This window comes from Choloepus didactylus, chromosome 8 (assembly GCF_015220235.1).
Source record: "Choloepus didactylus isolate mChoDid1 chromosome 8, mChoDid1.pri, whole genome shotgun sequence".
In the NCBI taxonomy this organism is placed as follows: Eukaryota; Metazoa; Chordata; class Mammalia; order Pilosa; family Megalonychidae; genus Choloepus; species Choloepus didactylus.
In genome coordinates this window covers 76,888,322-76,910,003 of record NC_051314.1, presented here as the reverse complement: position 1 = coordinate 76,910,003, position 21,682 = coordinate 76,888,322, and the positions used below count along the sequence as shown (strand labels likewise).

Here is a 21,682-nt window from a genome sequence, read left to right as displayed (position 1 = left end):
TTAAAAAGACTCATTAATGACTTTTATGTAAGTCACCAAAGACCTTTTGCTTTTTTCACTAAGTGGCATTTCAGTACATTATAAAAAAAAAATGATGCTCTATATTGTAAAAGAATTTTTCTCTGTCCTGATTTTTTAGAGTTTCATCTCTTACACCAGTACACAGAGTTAGAGTACCTAACACTCAGGGCCTCAGAGTTATTTACATTCTTTTCAGTGTTGGAGGTAGGAAGAAGTTGGGAAGCTTATAATAGCACCAAACCCATTATCAAGAATACATCAAATCTGTCATGGATGGCAATTGCAGAAAGCTCTATGCATTCCTGTATACACCAATAAATGTGAAAATATAAACATATCACTTTACACATTTCAGCCTTAATATTGTTGTTTAAACAATCAACAGAAGCTCTGGTTTGCCAACAGAAGGTAAGCATGATATATTTTTTCTATTTAATTGTAATTACTTTTGAAGGATTAGGTCATATTTTCCTCTTTAAAAGTAGATTTCAGTGATGATTTAAATATTTTGTTAAGCTTCCAACCTATATTTATAAGATGTCATTTAAAAAATAATTGCCCTTGTATAGATACTTAGGTTTTTTTCTGTTTCTTATATACATAAATGTCTGAGAGTTTTAATGGATAACAAATAAATCCACATCTAACTTATGCTAAGAAATACCCATGGGAAATTGGATGTATCTTCAACCTCAAATGAAAATAGTAAAGTATCTTTCCATCCACAGAAGTATATAAGCATGCCCTTTATTATTATCCTCCAAAAGGTTAATATATTGACTAAAGTGGTAGCATCTCATAAAAAACTCAGTGTTCAATTTGACCATTTGTTAGAAAGATAGAATAAATAAAATCAGTCAAACTTTAGAGTCAAGCTCTTTATTAATTTTATTATATAAGTTGTAATATCATAGGAAAAGTATATTCTGAAGATAGAATAGTGGTCCAAGTTTGAAGGTTCAAGTAAAGTTTCACAATACTGCACATATTATCTGAGAAATTAGGAGAAAGATGGAAGAAAGGTAGGTAGGCTGCAAAAATATAGCTCTCCTACACCTCAATAGCACATAAATAGTTCATATTTGTTGAATGAGAGAACAAATTCCCAAGGAGGGGTCTAGACTTCAGGAAAACCAAGAAGCCTCATTCAGTGAGTCTTCCTATGTTGGTAACACTGTGAAATACACAAATACATGCAGCCAAGTCAGCCCACACCTCAGTAAGGAGAGAACACTAAAAGTTAAAAAATAAAGTGAAATTGTGCATAAACTGAATAAACTGAGTATATTAAGGGGAAAGACTTTCTATTCATTGATGTCAGAAAATTGCAAGCATTAAGATAATGATTGTATAGTGGAAAAATGTGGGTATCTGCTGATATAATTAATAGTTAATGCCTGAGAAAAGTCCTTGGAGCAGATTAATACTAACTCAGAATCAAAAGATTCTTGACTGTTGGATTAATTATTTATTATGATGCAAATATCACATCAATTAAGATAAATGAATTCATTTGACAGAAAAATAAGGGAGAGAAGAGAAGTCCATCATTTATCTGCCAGCAGTAAACAAACACATTCATTCAGTACAGGTAATGTACAAATTCATGAACAAAGAAATGAGTTGTGTGGGCACAAGCAGCAGAGTGAAGGGTTGTTCCTAGGAATTAAAAATGTTGTCCTAAACACCAACCAATATGCAAAAATGTTGCTTTACAATAAAAATTATCTTCTGTTCTAAAGTATGTACAGTGAGTCCAAGTTATTGTTATATAATGCATTGTTTAAAAAAGACACAAAATTATCAAGAAAAAACATGAAATCTATCATGAATTTTTGTGATTCCATTTGGGAATAGGGAAGAAGTCTGGAAGCCAAAGGGCATTTTTGCAACCTACAAAATTATACCTCATCTGACTAATTTATTTTCATCATAAGGGAAATTCCTAAGCAGAGAATGGAAGTTAATGGTAATTTTTTTAAATTTAGTAGGTAATAAAATACTTAATATGCTGAATTGTGGAACAATTAAAAATTATAAGAAAATATCCCTAATTATTGCTTACACATTGAAGAGAAATCAGCAGTCAGTGATAAGAAACAACTATAACAACATTCATCTTGCTAGGACTGACAGACGACCTTCAGCTCCAGGTTCTGATTTTTATATTTCTACTTCTCACCTACATGTTAAGTGTAACTGGGAACCTGACCATCATCACACTTATCTTTGTAGATTCCCATCTTAAAACACCCATGCACCTTTTCTTACAAAATTTCTCCTTCTTAGGAATCTCCTTCACATCCGCATGTGTTCCTAGGTACTTATATAACATAGCTATGGGTGAGAAGATCATCACCTACAGTGCTTGTGCCATCCAACTGTTTTTACTGACCTCTTTGGAGTATCAGAATTTTGCTCCTTGCTGCCATGTCCTATGACTGCTATGTGGCCATCTGCAAACCCCTGCATTACATGACCAAAGAGTCTGCAGCAGTCTCACCATCTGTTGTTGGTCAGCTGGTTTGTGTGTAATAATCCCAACACTTAGCCTCGGTTTAAAACTGGAATTTTGTGACTCTAACATCGTTGATGATTTTGCCTGTGATGCACTTCCCCTAGTGAAAATCGCATGCTCAGACACATGGTTCATAGAGCAGACAGTTATGATCTGTGCAATACTGACCCTGAATATGACTCTTACTTGTGTAGTTCTTTCATATGCTTACATCATCAGGACAATTTTTAGATTCCTGTCTGTCCAGCAAAGTTGCCAAAGTCAGTTCCTTGACTGTTTCTTTCCAGACTCTGGAAAAGAGGGAGAGTCCTTTTAAAAATCCTTTCATAAAAGAGTTCTAATTCTCAAAGAAAAGAAACTGCTGAAGTAGCATCAAGTTTGACTTCTGGGAGAACATCCCCACCCAACTCAGGTCCAATCCTCTCCCCAGCTGCTGAGGGAAGCTGCAATTTTCTCTGAACTTTAGAAATAGGAAACACTCTCTAGATGTTAGCTGGAGCAGATGAATTCCCCCACAGTAAAGGATGATACAGGTGACCTGGAGGCTAATGGGGCCCTAATGACTGAAGGAATAAAGACCAGAGAGAAATCGCAGTTCCTTCAGATTATGTGTACCGCTTAGCTAGGAAAGAAGCTTTCTTCAATGTTATAGAATCACTTCCAGTTTAGTGTTCTACAGGAATCCTTCAAATTCAAGGGAAGCTTTTGTTTGGGTTATTCATTTTTGTAGGTTGCAAAAGTTTACTTACTTAAAATTCCAAATAATTTATACAGATCCTCCTCCTTCAAAGAGGGAAGGATAACTCCCCACGCCTTAAGTGTGGCCCACACAGAGTGACTTCCTGGAAAGAGGGGAAAAGAATAACTCACAGTGGAGCAACCTGTCAGGTGATCAAAGTCAGCAACAGTGATGAATCATGTTGCTAGTCTGCATCCTTGACATGATGTGATTAGAAAGACACATTGGTGAGTTGAATAGTGCCCCAAAAAATTCATCTCCACCCAGAACCTCAGCATGTAGCCTTATTTGGAAATAGGATCCTTGCAGATACAGTGGGTTAAGTTAAGATGAGCTTATACTGGATTGGAGTGGGCCCTAATCCAGTGATCTGCGTCCTTCTAAGTAGAGTGAAATTTGGACCCAGACACAGAGAGGAGAGCACCATGGAAAGCCCTGGAGACACACAGGGAGAGTGCCAGGTGCAACAGAGGCAGTGATTGGAAGGACACAGTTGCAAGCCAAAGAGCATCAAAGAGTGCTGGCAACTAAGACATGGACCAGCTTCTCTCCCAGAGCCTCCAGAAGGAGCCAGCCTTGCCGACATCATGATTTCTGGCTTCCAGCCTCCAGAACTGTGGGAGAATAAACCTCTGTTGTGGTAAGCCACCTAATTGGCGGTAATTTATTATGGAAACCCTAGGAAACTAATATATAGGCACTTTGCCTCTGTGGCCTTCCTCTCAAAAACCCATAACCCCAGACTAATTATGAAAAAAAAAAAAAATCAGACAAATTCCAATAGAGGGCATCCTATAAAATGCCTGACCAGGACTCCTCAAAACTGTCAGGGTCATCAAAAACAAGAAAAGTCTGAGAAACTAAGAAGAAATGACATAACACACAAGTAATGTGAGATCCTGGAACAAAAAAAAAAAAAAGGACATTGGGTAAAACTCAGGAAATCTGCATAAAGAATGGACTTTAGTTAATAATGTATCTAAATTGGTTCATTAATTGTGACAAATGTACCATAATAACTTAAGATATTACTAATAGGGAAAACTAAGCATGGGGTATATGGGAACTCTATGTACTATCTTTGCAATTTTTTCTTTAAAGCGAAAACTATTCTAAAATAAAATGTCTATTTTTTTAGGTTTATTTATTGACATGGAATGATGTTCACAATATATTATTAAGTAATAAAAACAAAGTAAAAAATAGATTTGCAACATAAAATATATGCTCAGAGAGACTGATAGATAAATGATTAATACAGATTAATAGAAAACAGAATTAACAAATGAGAGTCTTTGGATGGAACGGCTTTGGGATGTTCATTATATTCTTTCTGTTTTGTGTTTGTTTGTTTTTTTCTTTTTTAGATCTATTGATTATGCAATAGGAAAAAATAATATATAAGACTAAAAGAAAAAGAATGTTTCAACTTATTTCAATGTTTTTAAATGCATACAATTTATTTTCAACCAATTATGCCCACTTTAAGTCTTTGCAAATGTTTTTATCAATAGTTTAAATTTGCAATTTGATCAATGGTGAATCTTTCCAATTGTCAATGCAAATTTTCAAACACATGTCATAGAAAGACTACGAGCAGAAGGCAGAGCGATGGGCATGTAGGTTGTTTCCAGCTTTATAATGCTAAGCATTTCTGTAGTTTCCAATTAAAATAAGTTTAAATAAAAAACAGGAGGGGCAAGGGGAGTCTGATGAAAGGATCAAAAAATTCAGACTTTTCCTAAGGAGCAGCATGGATCTGGAGTTGGTTCAAAACGGGGCCACATTGCCCTTGTTTGGTGAATCTCCATATAGCCTCTCGTGAAGCCGAGTGTGAGTTGATTAAAGGAAGGAGCCTTGAAGATTGCCTACTCATCCAAACCTCTGAGTCCACAGATGAGAAATATGGGGTCTAGGAAAGCTAAATAAATGACCTAAAATCACTCAGGAAATTAATGGCAGAGCTGGAACCAGTAATCATAAGTATCATTTATAAAGTATGGCACTATTATATAAATCACCTCTCTTAATCCTGACACAATGAGGTACGTAAAATTAATCACGTTCTACAGGTGAGGAAACTGAGGTAAGAAGATTAAGTATACTGCCTGAGGTTACACAGCCTGACAGCTGCAGAGCCAGGACTCAAACACAATCTTTCTGCCCACAAAGCCAGTGTGACTGAACACCATGAACCCAGCCTCCAAAGCCAACGCCCCACCACATGTCTTTGGAATGTGTCTGTCTGCATCTAGATCACAGAAAGATGATGTCTTGGAGACACATGCTCTAATTTCATCACATTACCCAAGAGAAAACAAAGGTGGACGGGACTATGACTTATCCACAGTCACCACAGGTCTGGATCCATGTCTCCAGGCTCCTTGTCTAATGCCCTCTCTGGGCCTCTGTTCTATGTACCTGTTCACTGTATCTCTGTGCATGCTTGCATGTGGGGTTGCTATGTATGTGCATGTGTGTTACACACAGGTGTGTGCATGTGTGTATATTGCAGGGACAACCCTACCCTTAGCAAGAGTAGCCAGGAAAGCCCCAGAGTAACCCCTGCTAGTAACAGGAGCTTCTTTAACCTGTACCTGTCAGTTTGCAGAGCCTTTAGGGCAGAGACAGGGATCAAAGCGTTTAGGGGATGGAAGGGGCCACTGATGATATAAGGCCCCACAGCCAGGTCCTGGAGGGCCTAAGGTGGACCGGCCCTGTGAGGCCTCCAGGGTGACAAGGGGCCTAAGGAACCAAAATAGAGGCCTCGTCCATGCTCCTGCCACAGCAGCAGAGCTCAGTGTCTGGGTCTCTACGAGGAGCCTGGGGAGGAGATGCAGGCCACTGAGGTGGGAGCAGAGATGGTGAAAGGGGGGCACTAATGGGAGAGGGGAAGGCAAGGCCAGAAACCAGGGGCAGAACTTCCCCAACGTCCCTGAGGAGGGAACCCTAAGTACCATCGGCCCCGATGGCAGTGCTCCTTAGGGTGTGAGGCAGACCAGGACAGAGGCCACAGACCCTGTGAAGACAGACACTCCCACCCCACACTGGACATTTCCATCCAGGTACGTACATGGGTTAGGTCATTTCCACCAAATCGGATTGAGAAGTTTGACCTGGTTCCCCCAGAGAAACCGAATCGCTCCTCATGGCCTTCCCTGCTGTATGATCTCAAAACTTCATGACTTAAAACAACAAACATTCACGATTTCACAGTTGCTGTGGGTCAGGAATCCAGAGCATGTCTTGGCTGGGTGCCTTTGGCTCTCACAAGACCTAGATCCCGACGTCTGCTGGGGGAGGATCTGCCCCTCGAGCTCACTTGCAGGGCCGCTGGTGCCCTTAGGTCCTCGCTGGCTGGAAACACCAGTTCCTTGGAACATGGACATCTCCACAGGCAGCTCACTACTCCAAGTAAGCGGGCAAGAGCGGGAATGGGAGAGATGGAACAAGAGGGAAGTCATCACCTTTTTGTAACCTAACCTCAAGTGACATCCCATCATCTTTGCTGTATACTATTAGTTAGAAGTGAGTACCTGTCTAGCCCCAAAAGGCTCAGGTTACAGAATAACTGTGATCTCTGCCCTGCCCACTCTCCCCCTCCCCCACTCAGAGGAAATGGGAGGCCCTATGGAGATGCCCATATGACAAGGGCCTGATGTCGCCTTTTACTCAGGGCAAGGGGGGCCCTGGAGGGCGTGAATCCCAGGAGGCACTTCCCACACTGGTGCATCCCGGTGACCATGGGCTTTCACCGAACAGCCACTGTGAGTCTAGAGCCAGGCTGGGAGGTCACATTAGTAAAGTCCTGTCACCCACTGCGCCAGTTTGAATGTATTATGTCACCCAAAACACCATTATCTTTGATGTAATCTTGTGTGGGCAGACATATTAGTGTTGATTAGATTTTAATTCTTTGAGTGTTTCCATGGAGATGCAACCCACCCAACTCTGACTGGATGATTTCCATGGAGGTGTGGCCCCATTCATTCAGCATGGGCCTTGGTTGATTTACTGGGGCACTGTATGGGCTTGGACAGAGGGAGCAGGCTTGCTACAGCCAAGAGGGACACTTTGAAGAATGCATGGAAGCTGAGAGAGTAGCTGCAGATGAGAGACATTTTGAAGACAGCTGTTGAAAGCAGACTCTTGCTCTGGAGAAGCTAAGAGAGAACAAACACCCCAAGAGCAACTAAGAGTGACATTTTTGAGGAACTGCAGCCTAGAGAGGAACAACCTGGGAGAAAGCCATTTTGAAACCAGAACTCCAGAGCAGACACCAGCCACGTGTCTTCCCAGCTAACAGAGGTTTTCCAGACGCCATTGGCCATCCTTCAGTGAAGGTACTCCCTTACCTTGGACACTTTATGGCCTTAAGACCGTAACTTTGTAACCAAATAAACCTCCTTTTATAAAAGCCAGTCCATTTCTGATGTTTTGCTTTCTGGCAGCATTAGCAAACTAGAACACCCCCAAAGTGAGGTCTGCATAACCAGCACCTCACACATGAGAAAACTGAGGCTGAGAGAGTTTAAGTGACTTGTCCAAGGCCCACTACTCAGTGACAGAGCTAGGATTCAAACCCAAGCCTCTGAGTCTATGCCCAATGCCCTTTCTGCCTCAATTGCCTGCCACTTATCACTTGCTAGGTTAGACTCCTGACTCCAGCACCCGCTAGATGTGTGGCCCTGGGCATGTTGTTTAACCTCTCAAAGACTGTTTTCTTATGTGTAAGACAAGGGCAATACCCACCTCCCAGGGTTGTTGCAAGAATTCAGTAACATAATGTATGGAGAGCGCGTAGCACCCTGAGCACAATGTCGGCCATATAATAAAAATAAGCACTCCTGCTGCACACTACATGGCTTGGTGCACAGTCATGAATCAGGGGAGACAGAGGTGAGTTTGCCATTTGCATTTGCACCACGAACAGGGAAGACAAAATTTCAAAACCATAAAAGCTACCCAAAGGATACCAAGGTCAAAGAAAGCATGGGGTTAAAGGAAAAGCACCTTGAAAGTTACTACAAGTGGAAAGAAGGCTTAGGAAGCCCTCCTCTCCCAGCCTAGAGGGTAAGGAGAGAGCTTTCTTAGTCACATCTCAAGGCCTTTCTCAGAAAGTCATTTCTATTCAGGTGAAAATAGAAAATGGTTGCTGTATCTGGGATGTGTGTTGATGGAGGGACAAGGAGAAAGCCAAGGAGAGAGAAAGTGAACAGAAGGATAAGAATATAAATAGATGTAGAAAATGTCTCTGAACATTTCAAAGCCTTTATGATTAATCTCTTAGCAGACAAGGAATGGAAGGAAATTTTCTTAATCTGAAAAAGAATTTCTGCAGAACTACAACCAACACTATACTTAATGATGAAAAAGTGAATGTGGAGCCTGAGTTCAAAAAAGGATGGATGTCCTCAACACTATAAAGAGTCAGTAAAAAGAAATAAAATATATGTAAATACTGCTAAGGAAAAATTAAGATCATGATTGTTTAACGCAAAGATAGCATAAACAAACATTTGAAAAACAATCGATGTAATTCACCATATTGTGAGATTACGGTGTGCCCTAATCCAATATGACTAATGTCCTTGAAAGTAGAGAAAATTGGACACAGCAGAGAAACTGAGAGGGAGAAGATGGCCATGTGACAGAGGCAGAAAATGGCATGGATTACAGGTAAGCCACTGCCAGAATCCTACAGACCTCAGAGGGAGCATGGAAATGTCTAAAATTTATTTCAGATGACTAGATTCCAGAACTGTGAGACAATAAATTTCTGTTCTTTCAAGCTACCCAGATTGTGGAACTGCTTATGGTAGCCCTAGAAAGCTGACAGACATCTACAAAAACCTACAACAAACATCACATTTAATGTAGTGAAATAGTGAATGCTTCACCTCTAAGATCAGGAATAAGGCAAGGATGTCTCACATGCCACTTCTATTCAACATTCTACTAAGGTTATGGCCAAGCAGTTAAGTCAAAGAAGAAATAAAAGCCTAGATCTACTGGATGGGTGGAGACAGTTGTTTCTATTTGCTTTCAGTAAGATCTTCCACATAGAAAATCATGTATCGTCTATAAAAAACATCACTAGAAGTAACAAGTGAGTTTTTCAGTGTTGCAGGAAAAAGATCCACCTACAAAATTCAAATGTGTTGGTATATTAACAAGAAAACCTATAGTAATTGAAAATTCAAAACTGCACCTAAAATATGAAACATTTAGGCCAAAATCTGACAAAGGATGTGAAAGACTCGTACCCTGAAAACTACAAATTTTGCTGAGAAAAATTTAAAAAGCGACATACAAATGGAGGTATATCCTACTTTCATGGATCAAAAGGCTAAATATTGTTGACTTCAATTCTATCTAAATCAATCTCTAGTTCAGTGCAATCCCAATCAAAACCCAAGCACAATTTATGTATAAATTGAAGAGCTGATTATACCATAAATGGAAATGCAATAGACCTAGAATAACCGAATCATTCTCAAAAAGAACAAAGTTGTAGCACCTATACTATCTGATTTTAACTGGTACTACAGAGGTACACTAATTAAGAGAGTGTGATATTTGCATTAAGAGAGACCCAAGATCAATGGAAAAGAATTGAGACTCCTGAAGTAATCCCTTATATTTAGAGACAAACTTATTTTTGATAGACGCAAAAATAATTCACTAGAGAATGAAAGTCTTTTCAAATGCTCCACAAAAATTGGATATCCGTATTAGACAATATGAACTTCTATCTGTACCTTGCACTGTTTACAGAACTAATACAAAATGAATGTTGATATTGGGTTAGGCCACAATTTCATAGCAAAAACATGAAAAGCATGATCCATTAAGAATGATGAAAAGCAATTCATCAAAATTGAGAATATTTTCTGTTAAAAAGACACTGTTAAGAGAATGAGATGACATACCACAAAATGGGAAGATATCTGTGAATCACGTCTGACAAAAGACTTGTATCAAGACTGTGTAAAGAACTATCAAAACTCACTAACGGGCAGTGGTTCTGGGAGGCTTGCGGGGGTGGTGCTGCTATTTGCAGGCGGCAGCGGCGCAGGCGGCGGCGGCGGCACGGTGCAGAGCTCACACCGCGCCTTTGCAGCAGCCAGCAGCAGCAACTGCGGAAGCACTCCCGCGGTCACAGCCTCTGCGCTGGTACAGCCACCCTCTCTCCCTCTGCTCTTCCTCCCTTCGCTCGCACCATGGCTGATCAGCTGACCGAAGAACAGATTGCTGAATTCAAGGAAGCTTTCTCCCTATTTGATAAAGATGGCGATGGCACCATCACAACAAAGGAACTTGGAACTGTCATGAGGTCACTGGGTCAGAACCCAACAGAAGCTGAATTACAGGATATGATCAACGAAGTGGATGCTGATGGTAATGGCACCATTGACTTCCCAGAATTTTTGACCATGATGGCTAGAAAAATGAAAGACACAGACAGTGAAGAAGAAATCCGTGAGGCATTCCGAGTCTTTGACAAGGATGGCAATGGCTACATCAGTGCGGCAGAGCTACGTCACGTCATGACAAACTTAGGAGAAAAACTAACAGATGAAGAAGTAGATGAAATGATCAGAGAAGCAGATATTGATGGGGATGGACAAGTCAACTATGAAGAATTCGTACAGATGATGACTGCAAAATGAAGACCTACTTTCAACTCCTTTTCCCCCCTCTAGAAGAATCAAATTGAATCTTTTACTTACCTCTTGCAAAAAAAAAAAAAAAAAGTTCATTTATTCATTCTGTTTCTGTATAGCAAAACTGAATGTCAAAAGTACCTTCTGTCCACACACACACAAAAAAATCTGCATGTATTGGTTGGTGGTCCTGTCCCCTAAAGATCAAGCTACACATCCGTTTTACAATATAAATACTTGTACTACCTTAATGATAAGGAAGCACTTAGTGGACTCCTTAAAGTTCCATTTGCTAATGATTAATACACTGTTTGGGCTGGCCAGTTTTTCATGCATGCAGCTTGACGATTGAGCACAGTCAGGCATTTGTATTAAAAACGAAAAATGAAAAAACAAATTCAAAACCTATTCAGAAGGGTTCTATTCAATTTGTTAGCATAAATTGTCATCGCTGGTTGACTGAAAATACTTTTTAAAATTGATTTACCTCAGGATGATGTGCAGAAAAGTGGGTGAAGGATAAGCTCTGGCGACACAGCCCCGCTGGTGGGACGGTCCTCTTGTTGTCCTGTGCACGCCGACCCGCGGTGGCAGTGACGCAGCCCGAGGGTGCCTGCGTGTGTGGGGTTCGCGTTCTCTGCACTAGAGTGAAACGGGGTCAGGCTGTCACTGTCCACACACATTTTTAAAAAAGAAACCTTTACCAAGGGAGCATCTTTGGACTCTCTGATTTTAAAACCTCCTGAACCATGACCTGGAGCCGGCAGAGTAGGCTGTGGACTTGAGCACAGCCCGTCAACATTGCTGTTCAAGAAATTACAATTTCCGTCCATTCCGAGTTGTAAATGCTAGTCTTTTTTTTTTTTTTTCCAATAAAAAGACCGTTAACTTAAAAAAAAAAAAAAAAAAAAAAAAAAACTAACATAAAAAAAAATTTTAAATAGGCAATAATTTAAACAGACACTTCACCAAGGAAGATATATGACAAGCACACCAAAAGGACCTTAATCTCATTAGCTGTTAGGTATATGCAAATTAAAATCACTAGGTGATACCACTACACACCTACTAATGTCCTAAGAGTACAAAGACTGATCATTCCAAGATGTGGACAAATTATACACTCCTACACTGCTTGTGGGAATGTAAAAATACTGTAACCACTTTGAAAAACCATTTGGCAGTTTTTTAAACATTTGAACATATACCTTCCAAGACCTAGCCATTCCACACCTAAATACTTATGGAATGAGATGAAAGCACATGTTATTTCAGACACTTTGTCATGAATATTCATAACAATTTTATTTATAATTTTATCAATAAATGCCTACAAAATTGAAATGACAAATATCACACATTGGAATTTTTCTCAGAAATGAAAAGGAATAGACTGTAAATACAGGCAATAGCATGGATGAATCTCAAAAAAGTATTCTGAGTGAAATAAGGCAGATGAAAATAAGTACATCTGTATAAAATTCTACAGAAAGGAAACTAATCTATACTGACAGAAAAGAGATTTGTGCTTAGCTGTGAATGGTAAAATTGGATGATGAGCAGGAGGAGAGACTATAAAGAGCACAAGCAAACTATTGCAAATGTTTGGTATGTTCATTATCTTGATTATGTGGTATCTGTAGGGATTAATACATATGTCAAATCTTATCAAAATGTAAACTTTAGCTTTGCACAGTGTACTGTATGTCAATTATACCTCAATAACATTAAAAATGAAAATCAGAAAGAATAATCACTAGAACTGAATGTATAAAACCATAAACCACAGGCCAAAAATAGGCACAGACACTTTTAAAAACATTATAATATTAAATGACATGTTAAGCATATAAGAACAAAGTACACATGGAATTAAAAGTAAAAATAAAGTTCTATAATGACAATTACAGTAGCAAATTTTTGAAATAAACTAATCTTAACTACATAATTTCTAAATATAAATTAACATTTTAATCAATCATATACACTTTTAATCTACAATTTTCACTTTTAGAAACTATTCTCAAGCATCTGGAAAAATAATACTATGAAGATGATTTTGATAGGATGATTAATAACTGCAAAATGATGAACATTATACATTGAATTCAGGCATTGGTAAAATAAATGTCAATATCTTCATACAACTAACTTTATTAATAGTGTTAAACTAGAAAGAACACAAATTTATATTATGTGATAAATTAAGATGTGTTTAAAAATATAAAAGCATATTTTTCCCATCCAATTATAACATACTGTTGCAAATTTTTATTCATTTGTGAACAATACTTTTAATATAGTGAGAGTATTTAGAGAAGAAAAATCTGGAAGGATAAGGTCTTCAATGTAAGCAAAAGCCTCATATAATCGTATAAACCTTTTCTTCTTATCTGAATGAAAATGCTGAATGATAAAAATTTATGTAATATATTAATAGATCATATTCATAAAATAAGGGATTTTGGTCTGACAAACACCTTGGTAGACATGAAAGTTTTATAAATATGAGCTACATAATTTAATAATTTAGTTTTCCTCCTGACCTGTGTCTAATGTTGATACATCATCTCCTGTCTCCAAGGGCATGGTCCCACACTGAAGCTTGTTACTTATTTTGTTTTTTGCCAAATTTCATCAATCAGAAAATTCATTAATGACTTTTGAATCTGTATCACCAAGGAACATTTTATTCACTTAGTGGTATAGTCAGCAGTTTAAAGATACTCATTCTCTAAATGGTAAAGCACATCATTCTTTTCTGGTTATTTAAAATATCATCTTTTCTACCAGTGAGTGGATAAAGTTCCTGAAATTCCAGTAATTTCTTTTCAATGATGGAGACAGTAGGACTATACTGTGGGCTTATAATAGCACTAATCCCATTAACAGGTAGTGTGTCAGATTTATTGAGGACTGCAATCTCAGGGAGCTCTATGCATTCCAAGACATGCCAGTAAAGGTGAAGATATAAATGCATTTCATCAAAATATTACTTTCAACATTATATTATTAATATTGCCATGTTTAAACAACAAAAAGAAACTAATAGAAGAGAGATTGTTTTTCTCTTTGATTGTAATTCCCTTTACAGGATTTGTTCATATTTTGTTCCTGAGGAGAAAATGGATTTCAGAAATAATTTTTATGTTTTGTAACACATCCAAAATATATTTATGAAATGTCATTTTTTTAGAGTTTCTCTTGTCTAGATAACCATCAGTATCTGAGAGGCTTTTACGCATTAGAGACATAAATAAATCAACAATTAACTTATCCTCACCCCCCAAAACGGATTATATACTGAATGAAGTGGCAGCATCTCATCAAAGAACTCTGTTCATTTTACCATTTCATTGAAAGTGAGAATACACAGATATCTGTAAGATTTACTTTCCTGTTTTGTTAACTTGTATTGTAAAATAAGGTGTTACATCTTGGGGAAAAGAACTTTGAGTACTGAAAAATGCTAACTTTAAAGTCTGAGTAATGTTTCACTGAGATGTGTACATTAACTGAGATATTAGGGAGAAAGATAGAAGGAAGGTAGGTGGGCTGCAAAAAAACAAAACAAAACAAAAAATTCTTTTACATCTTAATTTGCTATAAACAGTTGATAGTTGCTGAATGAGAAACTGAATTCTCTAGGAAAGTTCTAACTTGCAGGTAAACCATGTGCCTCAGTCAGTGCTTCTTCCTCTTTTGGTAACTCAGTGAAATAGAAAAACAATCACAGCCAAATCAGCCCACACTCAATAAGAAGAAACTACAGTCAGTTAAACAAGAAAGTGAAATTATTCATAACTCAAATAAACTGGGTACATGGGAAAAAGTTTTCTATATATTGATGTCAGAAAATCTCAAGCATTCAGATAATGATTGTGTATTGGAAACACTGGAATCCCTTCTGGTATAATTAATGGTTGACCTGAGAAATACCTGTGGGGCAGTCTAAACACAAATCAAAAAGTTCTTGACTTCTGAAATAAGTCTGTTATTCGGCAAAAAGTTATGAATAAAAAGTAATTTATTTTACTGGAAATTCAAAGGAAAGAGAAGGCAGTAATCTCTTTTGTCAGAAGTAAATATTGCATGCATATTCAAAAAGGATATACATATTCAGAAAAATGATGAATTATGGTGGAGCAGAGGGCTTATGGTGGATGATGGAATTAAACACACATCTAAAAATCAATGAACAAGCAAAATTATTATTTTGGATCAGAGACTTCAAATTCTGCTTAGAGTTTGTATAGTGAGCCCAAACTATCTGTTATTTCTTAGCATTATTTTTAAAAAATGCAAAGTGTCAAAAAAGAAATGAAATCAATGGTTGAATTTTATAATTTAATTTGTGAATAGGAATTAATTCTTGAGAGCCAAAGGGCACCATTGTTACCCCAAATTTCACCTAACCAGAGATGAATTTTAATCTAAAGGTAAAACCCTAAGCAGAGAATGAAAGTAAAATGTAAACTTTTACAATGTAATGGGGAATGAAATACTGAATATGTCGAATTTTAGAAAAGTTAGAATAATCTATAAGGAACTCTTTCCAAATATCACATGCAGATTGGACAGAAGTCAGCAGTCAGTGATGAGAAACAGTACAATAACAACATTCATCCTTCTGGGACTGACTGATGACCCTCACCTCCAGGTTCTGATTTTATATTTCTATTTCTCACCTACATGTTGAGTGTAACTGGGAACCTAATCATCATCACACTCACCTTTCTGAATTCTCATCTTAAAATACCCATGTACTTTTTCTTATAAAATTTATCCTTAGAGGTCTCCTTCACATCTATGTGTATTCCTAGATACTTGTATAACATAGCAACAGGGGACAAGTTCATTACCTATAATGCTTGTGTCATCTGAGAATTTTTTCTGACCTCTCTGCAGTATCAGAATTTTTTCTCCTTGCTGCCATGTCCTATGACTGCTATGTGGCCATCTGAAAACCCCTGCATTATGTGACCATCATGAGCAAAAGAGTCTGCAGGAGTTTCATCATCTGTTGTTGGACAGCTGGTTTGTGTATGATAATCCCACAATTACCCTGCTTTTAAAACTGGAATTTTGTGACTCTAACATCATTGATCATTTTTTCTGTGATGCATTTCCCCTAGTGAAAATTGCATGCTCAGACACGTGGTGCATGGAACAGACAGTTATAATCTGTGCTGTACTAACCCTGAATATGACCCTTAGCTGTGTAGTTCTGTCCTATGCCCACACCATCAGGACAATTTTTAGAGTCCCATCTGTCCAGCAAAGGAAGAAGGCCATTTTGACCTGTTTTTCCCACATGATTGTGGTTTCCATCAACTACGGCACTTGCATTTTCATCTATATGAATCCCACAGCAAAGGAAGAAGTGACCATTAACAAAGTGGTTTCTCTGCTCATTTCTGCTATTTCTCCTATGTTGAACCCTTTTATTTATACCCTTAGGAACAATCAAGTTAAGAAATCCTTCAGGTATTCAATCGAAAGAATAGAATTGCTGTCAACCAAGTAAAGGAAATAGTATGTAAATAAACATTTCAGATGAAAAGATTTATTTTTACCATTTATGGTTCCAGACATTTTCACTTGTTTAAAAACCTGTGTTTTTATGATCAAAACTAGAATATCATTAATTTTCTCAACACTTCTTTAACACTGCTTTCTTTGAACAGTTCTCAAGCCAATCCTGCATATTCATTTTTCATATAAATAGCTGATAATATTTTGCATTTCATTTAGAAAAAATTTAAATATAATTCTTAAAAAATAACTTTTGAAATGAAATTAACTTCATAATGTTATATTTTAAAATGTAATAAAAGTCATTGTTATCAAGAAAAATAGGGTAAAATCCTTTGTAGCATGACTGATATATGCATCACAAAGATGTCCAAATAATGTAATAAGAGGGATTTTATGTAAAACCTCTATAAAGGATGAATTATGGCTAATGTAAAAACACAATGATTTAGAAAGAGAATAATAGCACTTACAATATTGAGAAAATGCAGCACTAATGTAACCTCGAAATAATAATACTATAAACACACAGAAATGCTGGATAAATTTTAATAATGATTCTTTTGAATATGAAAGCATTGCAAAGTTGTTAATAAGTAGTCAGAAATAAAGATGCAACCTAAAGCAGATCAAAGAACTATAAATGAGCAGAGCAATGTACTACATGAGCAATGAAGTATAAAATGACTTAACGATGCTCAGGAAAGTATACCCTGGAGTATGGGAGCAGGGGTTGCATTATGAATCCCAGGAATTAGGTGCAAAATCTCAGGATCAATGTGGTGACAGTACTTGGAATGACACAATAGATTAAAGTAAGAACTGTCCAATCATTGCACACAAACAAAGAAAGTTTGAATTAGAAAATCATGTGCATTTCCATAAATACATTTTTCTGGAAAATACTTCCTGCCACGCATTAGGTATCTTTGATACCTTGGGCCTACATTTAACACAATTTAGCCTTTACAGTCCCAGTTCTCTCATAATAATCTAAATAATTATACATAAAGAATTTAGAGACCAACACCAATATAATTCCTTGGAAATTAAGTTATTCACATCTATTTAAATAATTACTGCCCTAAGAGTAATGAAAAAAGTCACTTCACTGTAAATTATTTGGAGCACTGAAAAATCTACTTAAAAGGAATTCTTTTATCCGAAATGTAATTATTATTTACCAAATTGTCAACTATCCCAAAAAGAGAACCTTTTGTTTATGTTAGTAAATGTGAAAAAAAATTAAAAATTAATAACAATAAATTCAAAACATTAAATGTAGAAAATAAAATCAATTAAATAATTTAAAGAAATCAAAATCCAGGTTTTGGAAAAGTCAAATAGCATCTAAAATCACACCCCAATAAATGTGAATGAGTAAAAAGGAAAGAAATACCCAATATTTCATTGGAAGATCTAGGAAATGCAATAAGAAGAAAACATTCAGAATAAAAAATAGAAAGAACAGGTGAAACTTTTGCATATTTGTGATCACAAATTTTAATTTTATTCACACCTTGCTTTTCTGAGGTTCTAGCATACCATGGATGACATTGAGCATTGTTCCTAGTTTGATAGCATTTCTTTTAATTAATGAAGGTTTTATAATTGATGGTGTCTTAAAATTGACAAAATGTGGCACATCCTTTTCCTCACCTAAGGATATTTTTACATACCCTCAAAACTCAAGAAATTCTAATAGGAAATAAGCAGAATTAATAAGAGAATCTGGTTCTCTCACTGAACAAACGGAAAATATTTAAAAGTGAATAAGCTATCTGTAACTGTAAAATCACCAGAAATCAATGAGCATATATTATTTCAGTCAAAATAGTTACAAAAATTTAATTGTCAAGATAACAGACTTCACATGAAATGCACAGGGTAACTATAAAGATATAAAACTGTAGAAACTTTCAAAGGAATATAAGATATCATTTCAGTGAAAGAAAGGCACTCAATATTCCTGGATGAGAATTTTTAATTTCAGCATTTGTATATATAGATATATTTATGCATTGTGAAAATATTCATTACTTATTCATTTATTAATAATATGTTATTTGTATATAGTCAACAAGCATGTTTAATATTAAGGAAAAACTACTTTTAAAGCAGTCTATAAAGAGCAGAAGATAAGTGATTCAATTAGAGATAAAATGGGTAGAAAGAGATTTTTTTAAAAATCAGACCTTAATCAGATGAATATATTTTTTTGTGTTCATTTGTATGGATACATATATTTAGTGGAAAATAAACATTTTTTTCAGGATTTCCATATACACATAAGAGGACAAATATCTGTTGCCAGGTGAAAGAAGTTTAGTTGCAAGATCTTTATTAATTATGACATTATCACACTAAAAATAAACTAGAAATGCAAAAAGGGAAAATATCTATTAATGTACAAATGTTTGTTTAGCAGAGACACTAGTATGATAACATGCACACCAATCTGTTAAAATCAACTACATCACTGGAAGAATATTTGAAGAAAGATGACCACCTTTGTATCAGTTTCACACATTGCAACCAGAATGAATTTGTATGTTTTTGAAAAGCATGAGGAATTTATTTTAGGAATTATTGTAATACCAAAAAAAAGACACTACTTCCAAGTTTTAATCAATAGGAAAATTTATACACAATATATTCATTTAATGAGATACTTGGTGCATTTAAAAGAAACAAGCAAGAATTTTATTTTTCAAAAGCTCATTTTCATTTGTAGAGCAAAATTATGTCTCATATATGCCATTCTACTTAATAACTCATGTTAAAATATGTAAAATAATGAACGAATGAACTTCTATCTTTTAAAATAGGTACAATATAAAAATCAACATTATAACTCAGTTCTCTACATAACTCTAATAGTGAACAGTTTCCTAAATTACCTTTATCAACTCATGCATACACATATATTTGATAAGTTTCATTCATGCATTATTATTTTTATTGCTGCTCAAATTGTTTTATTGGAACAGTGAGCCATTTAAAGTCCTTTTGACAAAATGTTAGTCTTTCATATCTCCCTGGCTATTTGCTTATCAGGGCAAGAACTCTCAGTGGCAGGGCTGCCTCTCCCTGGAGTGTATGAACTATCAACCCTCAAACAGTATGTGGGGTGTGCGGAGCTGCCATACTGACCCTGACCCAAGCAGTTGGTCTCTCAAGGAGACTAGCTATAACGAAATCTCTTCCCTGACTCTTTTGGACCCTCAATGCTGTGTACATAATAAAATAGTCATTTGCTGAAAGTTTCAGTTCTGCCTAAAAGCCTGTTGTCTGACAAAACACTGTGTAGCAACTAACTCCACACTGCCTCTAGAGCCTCTAGAGAAATGCAGCACTGCCAATCCTTCCAACCTTCTTCCAGAGCTTCTCCCTGAAAATAAATTTCTTTGTGGGAATTTGTTAGAGCACTGGGAAACAAATACATTTCCTGGCACAATCCTAGGATCAACCATTCCTTCATGTGACCTTGTTATTTTAGTGTGTACATATAGTTTGGACAACACAAAATGGAAGCCTAGATGTACCTCCTGCTTTTCGGTGATCATTATTTCTAGGCCATTTCAGTGGGTTAAACTAAGAAATGTAATTTTTATTAAGTTAAAATAGGAATTCATGGTGTTGTTTCCAATTCAAACTCAAGATTTCAGGAATTTAGCTTAACTTGTTTTAGTTCAATATTTAATTAATGGCAAATTAATAGTTTATCTACTTCTGGGAATTAACGATCAAAGGCAAATTACTACTTACATGTGCCACTAAAAGGAAGAAATTATTTGAATTGAAAACTGATACCTAAGGCTCTCATGTGTCATTATTACCAACTGGTTGCAATGTATAAAGGCAGGGATTTGGTAAATTTACCTGGGAAGGTAAATCTTTCCCTTTCTCTGACCTACAAACAGATATTCTTTCCAAAGCATTAGGATTGTTAAGGGCTCGAGTGATACAGGCAGACATTTTGGTGAACATTAAGACACACCTTGCTCTTGGGAGGCCAAAACATATGAATGGGCACTCAGGGAACTGTTCGCATTGTGCAGCATAATGGAGAAAATATTTCAAAAGAGAAGGGAGAGGAGAGAAACAATAAATGGGTCAAGAGGGCAAAGTATTTAGATGGCTTTTGGAAAATGACATGAAAAAAGTAAATCAGTGAACATTTTCACTGTTAATACATAATCAACATTTCAGAAACAGGGCAGTTATTTGTAAAATATCCTGGCAAATTCACACTCCTTAAAAGGACTTAGCAATTTATTTTGGCCTGGAGGAACACAACCCTGTTATTAACAGCATGCCTTGAAATGGAAAATACTTGTGAGAGTGGTGAAATCATCCCCTCATTTACACTGTAACAGATATGCAATCCTGAAACAGAATTAAAGGTTTGGATAGAGAAGTCTCAATCAATTTAGCCTACCCAGGAATATTTCTTGTGGCAAAAGTCTGTCTTCACTGCCAGCAATGTACACAGTGGGGCAAGAACACATAATATCACATGGGCCAACCACATCAAATACATATAAGTGGTTTCATTGAAAATTTGAATGGACAGTCAAAAAGCTCACTCAAAATATGACATGTAGAAAGTGTTAACAGAAAGCTTAGTTATTTAAATGACTGTATGTTCAAAATGAATAGGAGAGGAGGTAGACGGTGGGGGAAAACTCCACTGAAAATGATTCTGAGTTCGAAAAATAGGAGTGGAGAAGTGGGGAAGGACACAATTACACATTCATACAACTTGTAACACCATAATTTTTTCCCAATCTTAGCATGGATTTAAATTAATTGCTCACCAGGGAAGACAGTATAAATGCAGAAGACATCATATAAATGTCATTACATTTTACACTGCATATTCCCAGAAGACTGCACAGTGAGGCAAATCTTCAGTTATACAGCCAAGCTACAGATACTCACGAATGGGACCCCAATACCAAGTAACAGAGTTGGTACTGTTCTCAGCATGTCAAATCCTATTACATCTGCATGGAACTAGAGCCAAGGAAAATCATAAACGAGGCTGTTGTAAATGTTGGAGCTGTATATTTGTTTCCCTATAACAAACACCACTCAGTGGGTTACCTACAACAAAAAGAATTTATTAGCTCATAGTTGTATAGAAGTCTCAAGTCAAGGCATAGACAAGATCTCAAATTCTTTACAAAGTTTGTGGCA

The 21,682-nt window shown here is 36.5% G+C and overlaps 1 protein-coding gene and 1 pseudogene across 1 annotated transcript; both read left to right on the top strand.

The window, feature by feature from the left end:
- The first annotated feature begins 10,306 nt into the window (after window positions 1-10,306).
- Window positions 10,307-11,091, top strand: LOC119541348 (calmodulin-1). The gene has a single exon (XM_037845187.1). It carries the CDS (start codon window positions 10,502-10,504, stop codon window positions 10,949-10,951), a length of 450 nt encoding a protein of 149 aa, XP_037701115.1. The 5' UTR covers window positions 10,307-10,501; the 3' UTR covers window positions 10,952-11,091.
- A 4,451-nt stretch (window positions 11,092-15,542) lies between these two features.
- On the top strand, window positions 15,543-16,472 carry LOC119542710 (annotated as a pseudogene).
- Window positions 16,473-21,682: the final 5,210 nt, after the last annotated feature.

What these genes read in the sequence shown, in the direction of transcription:
- LOC119541348 (XM_037845187.1), top strand. Translation starts at nt 10,502, where the DNA reads ATGGCTGATCAGCTGACCGAAGAACAGATTGCTGAATTCAAGGAAGCT.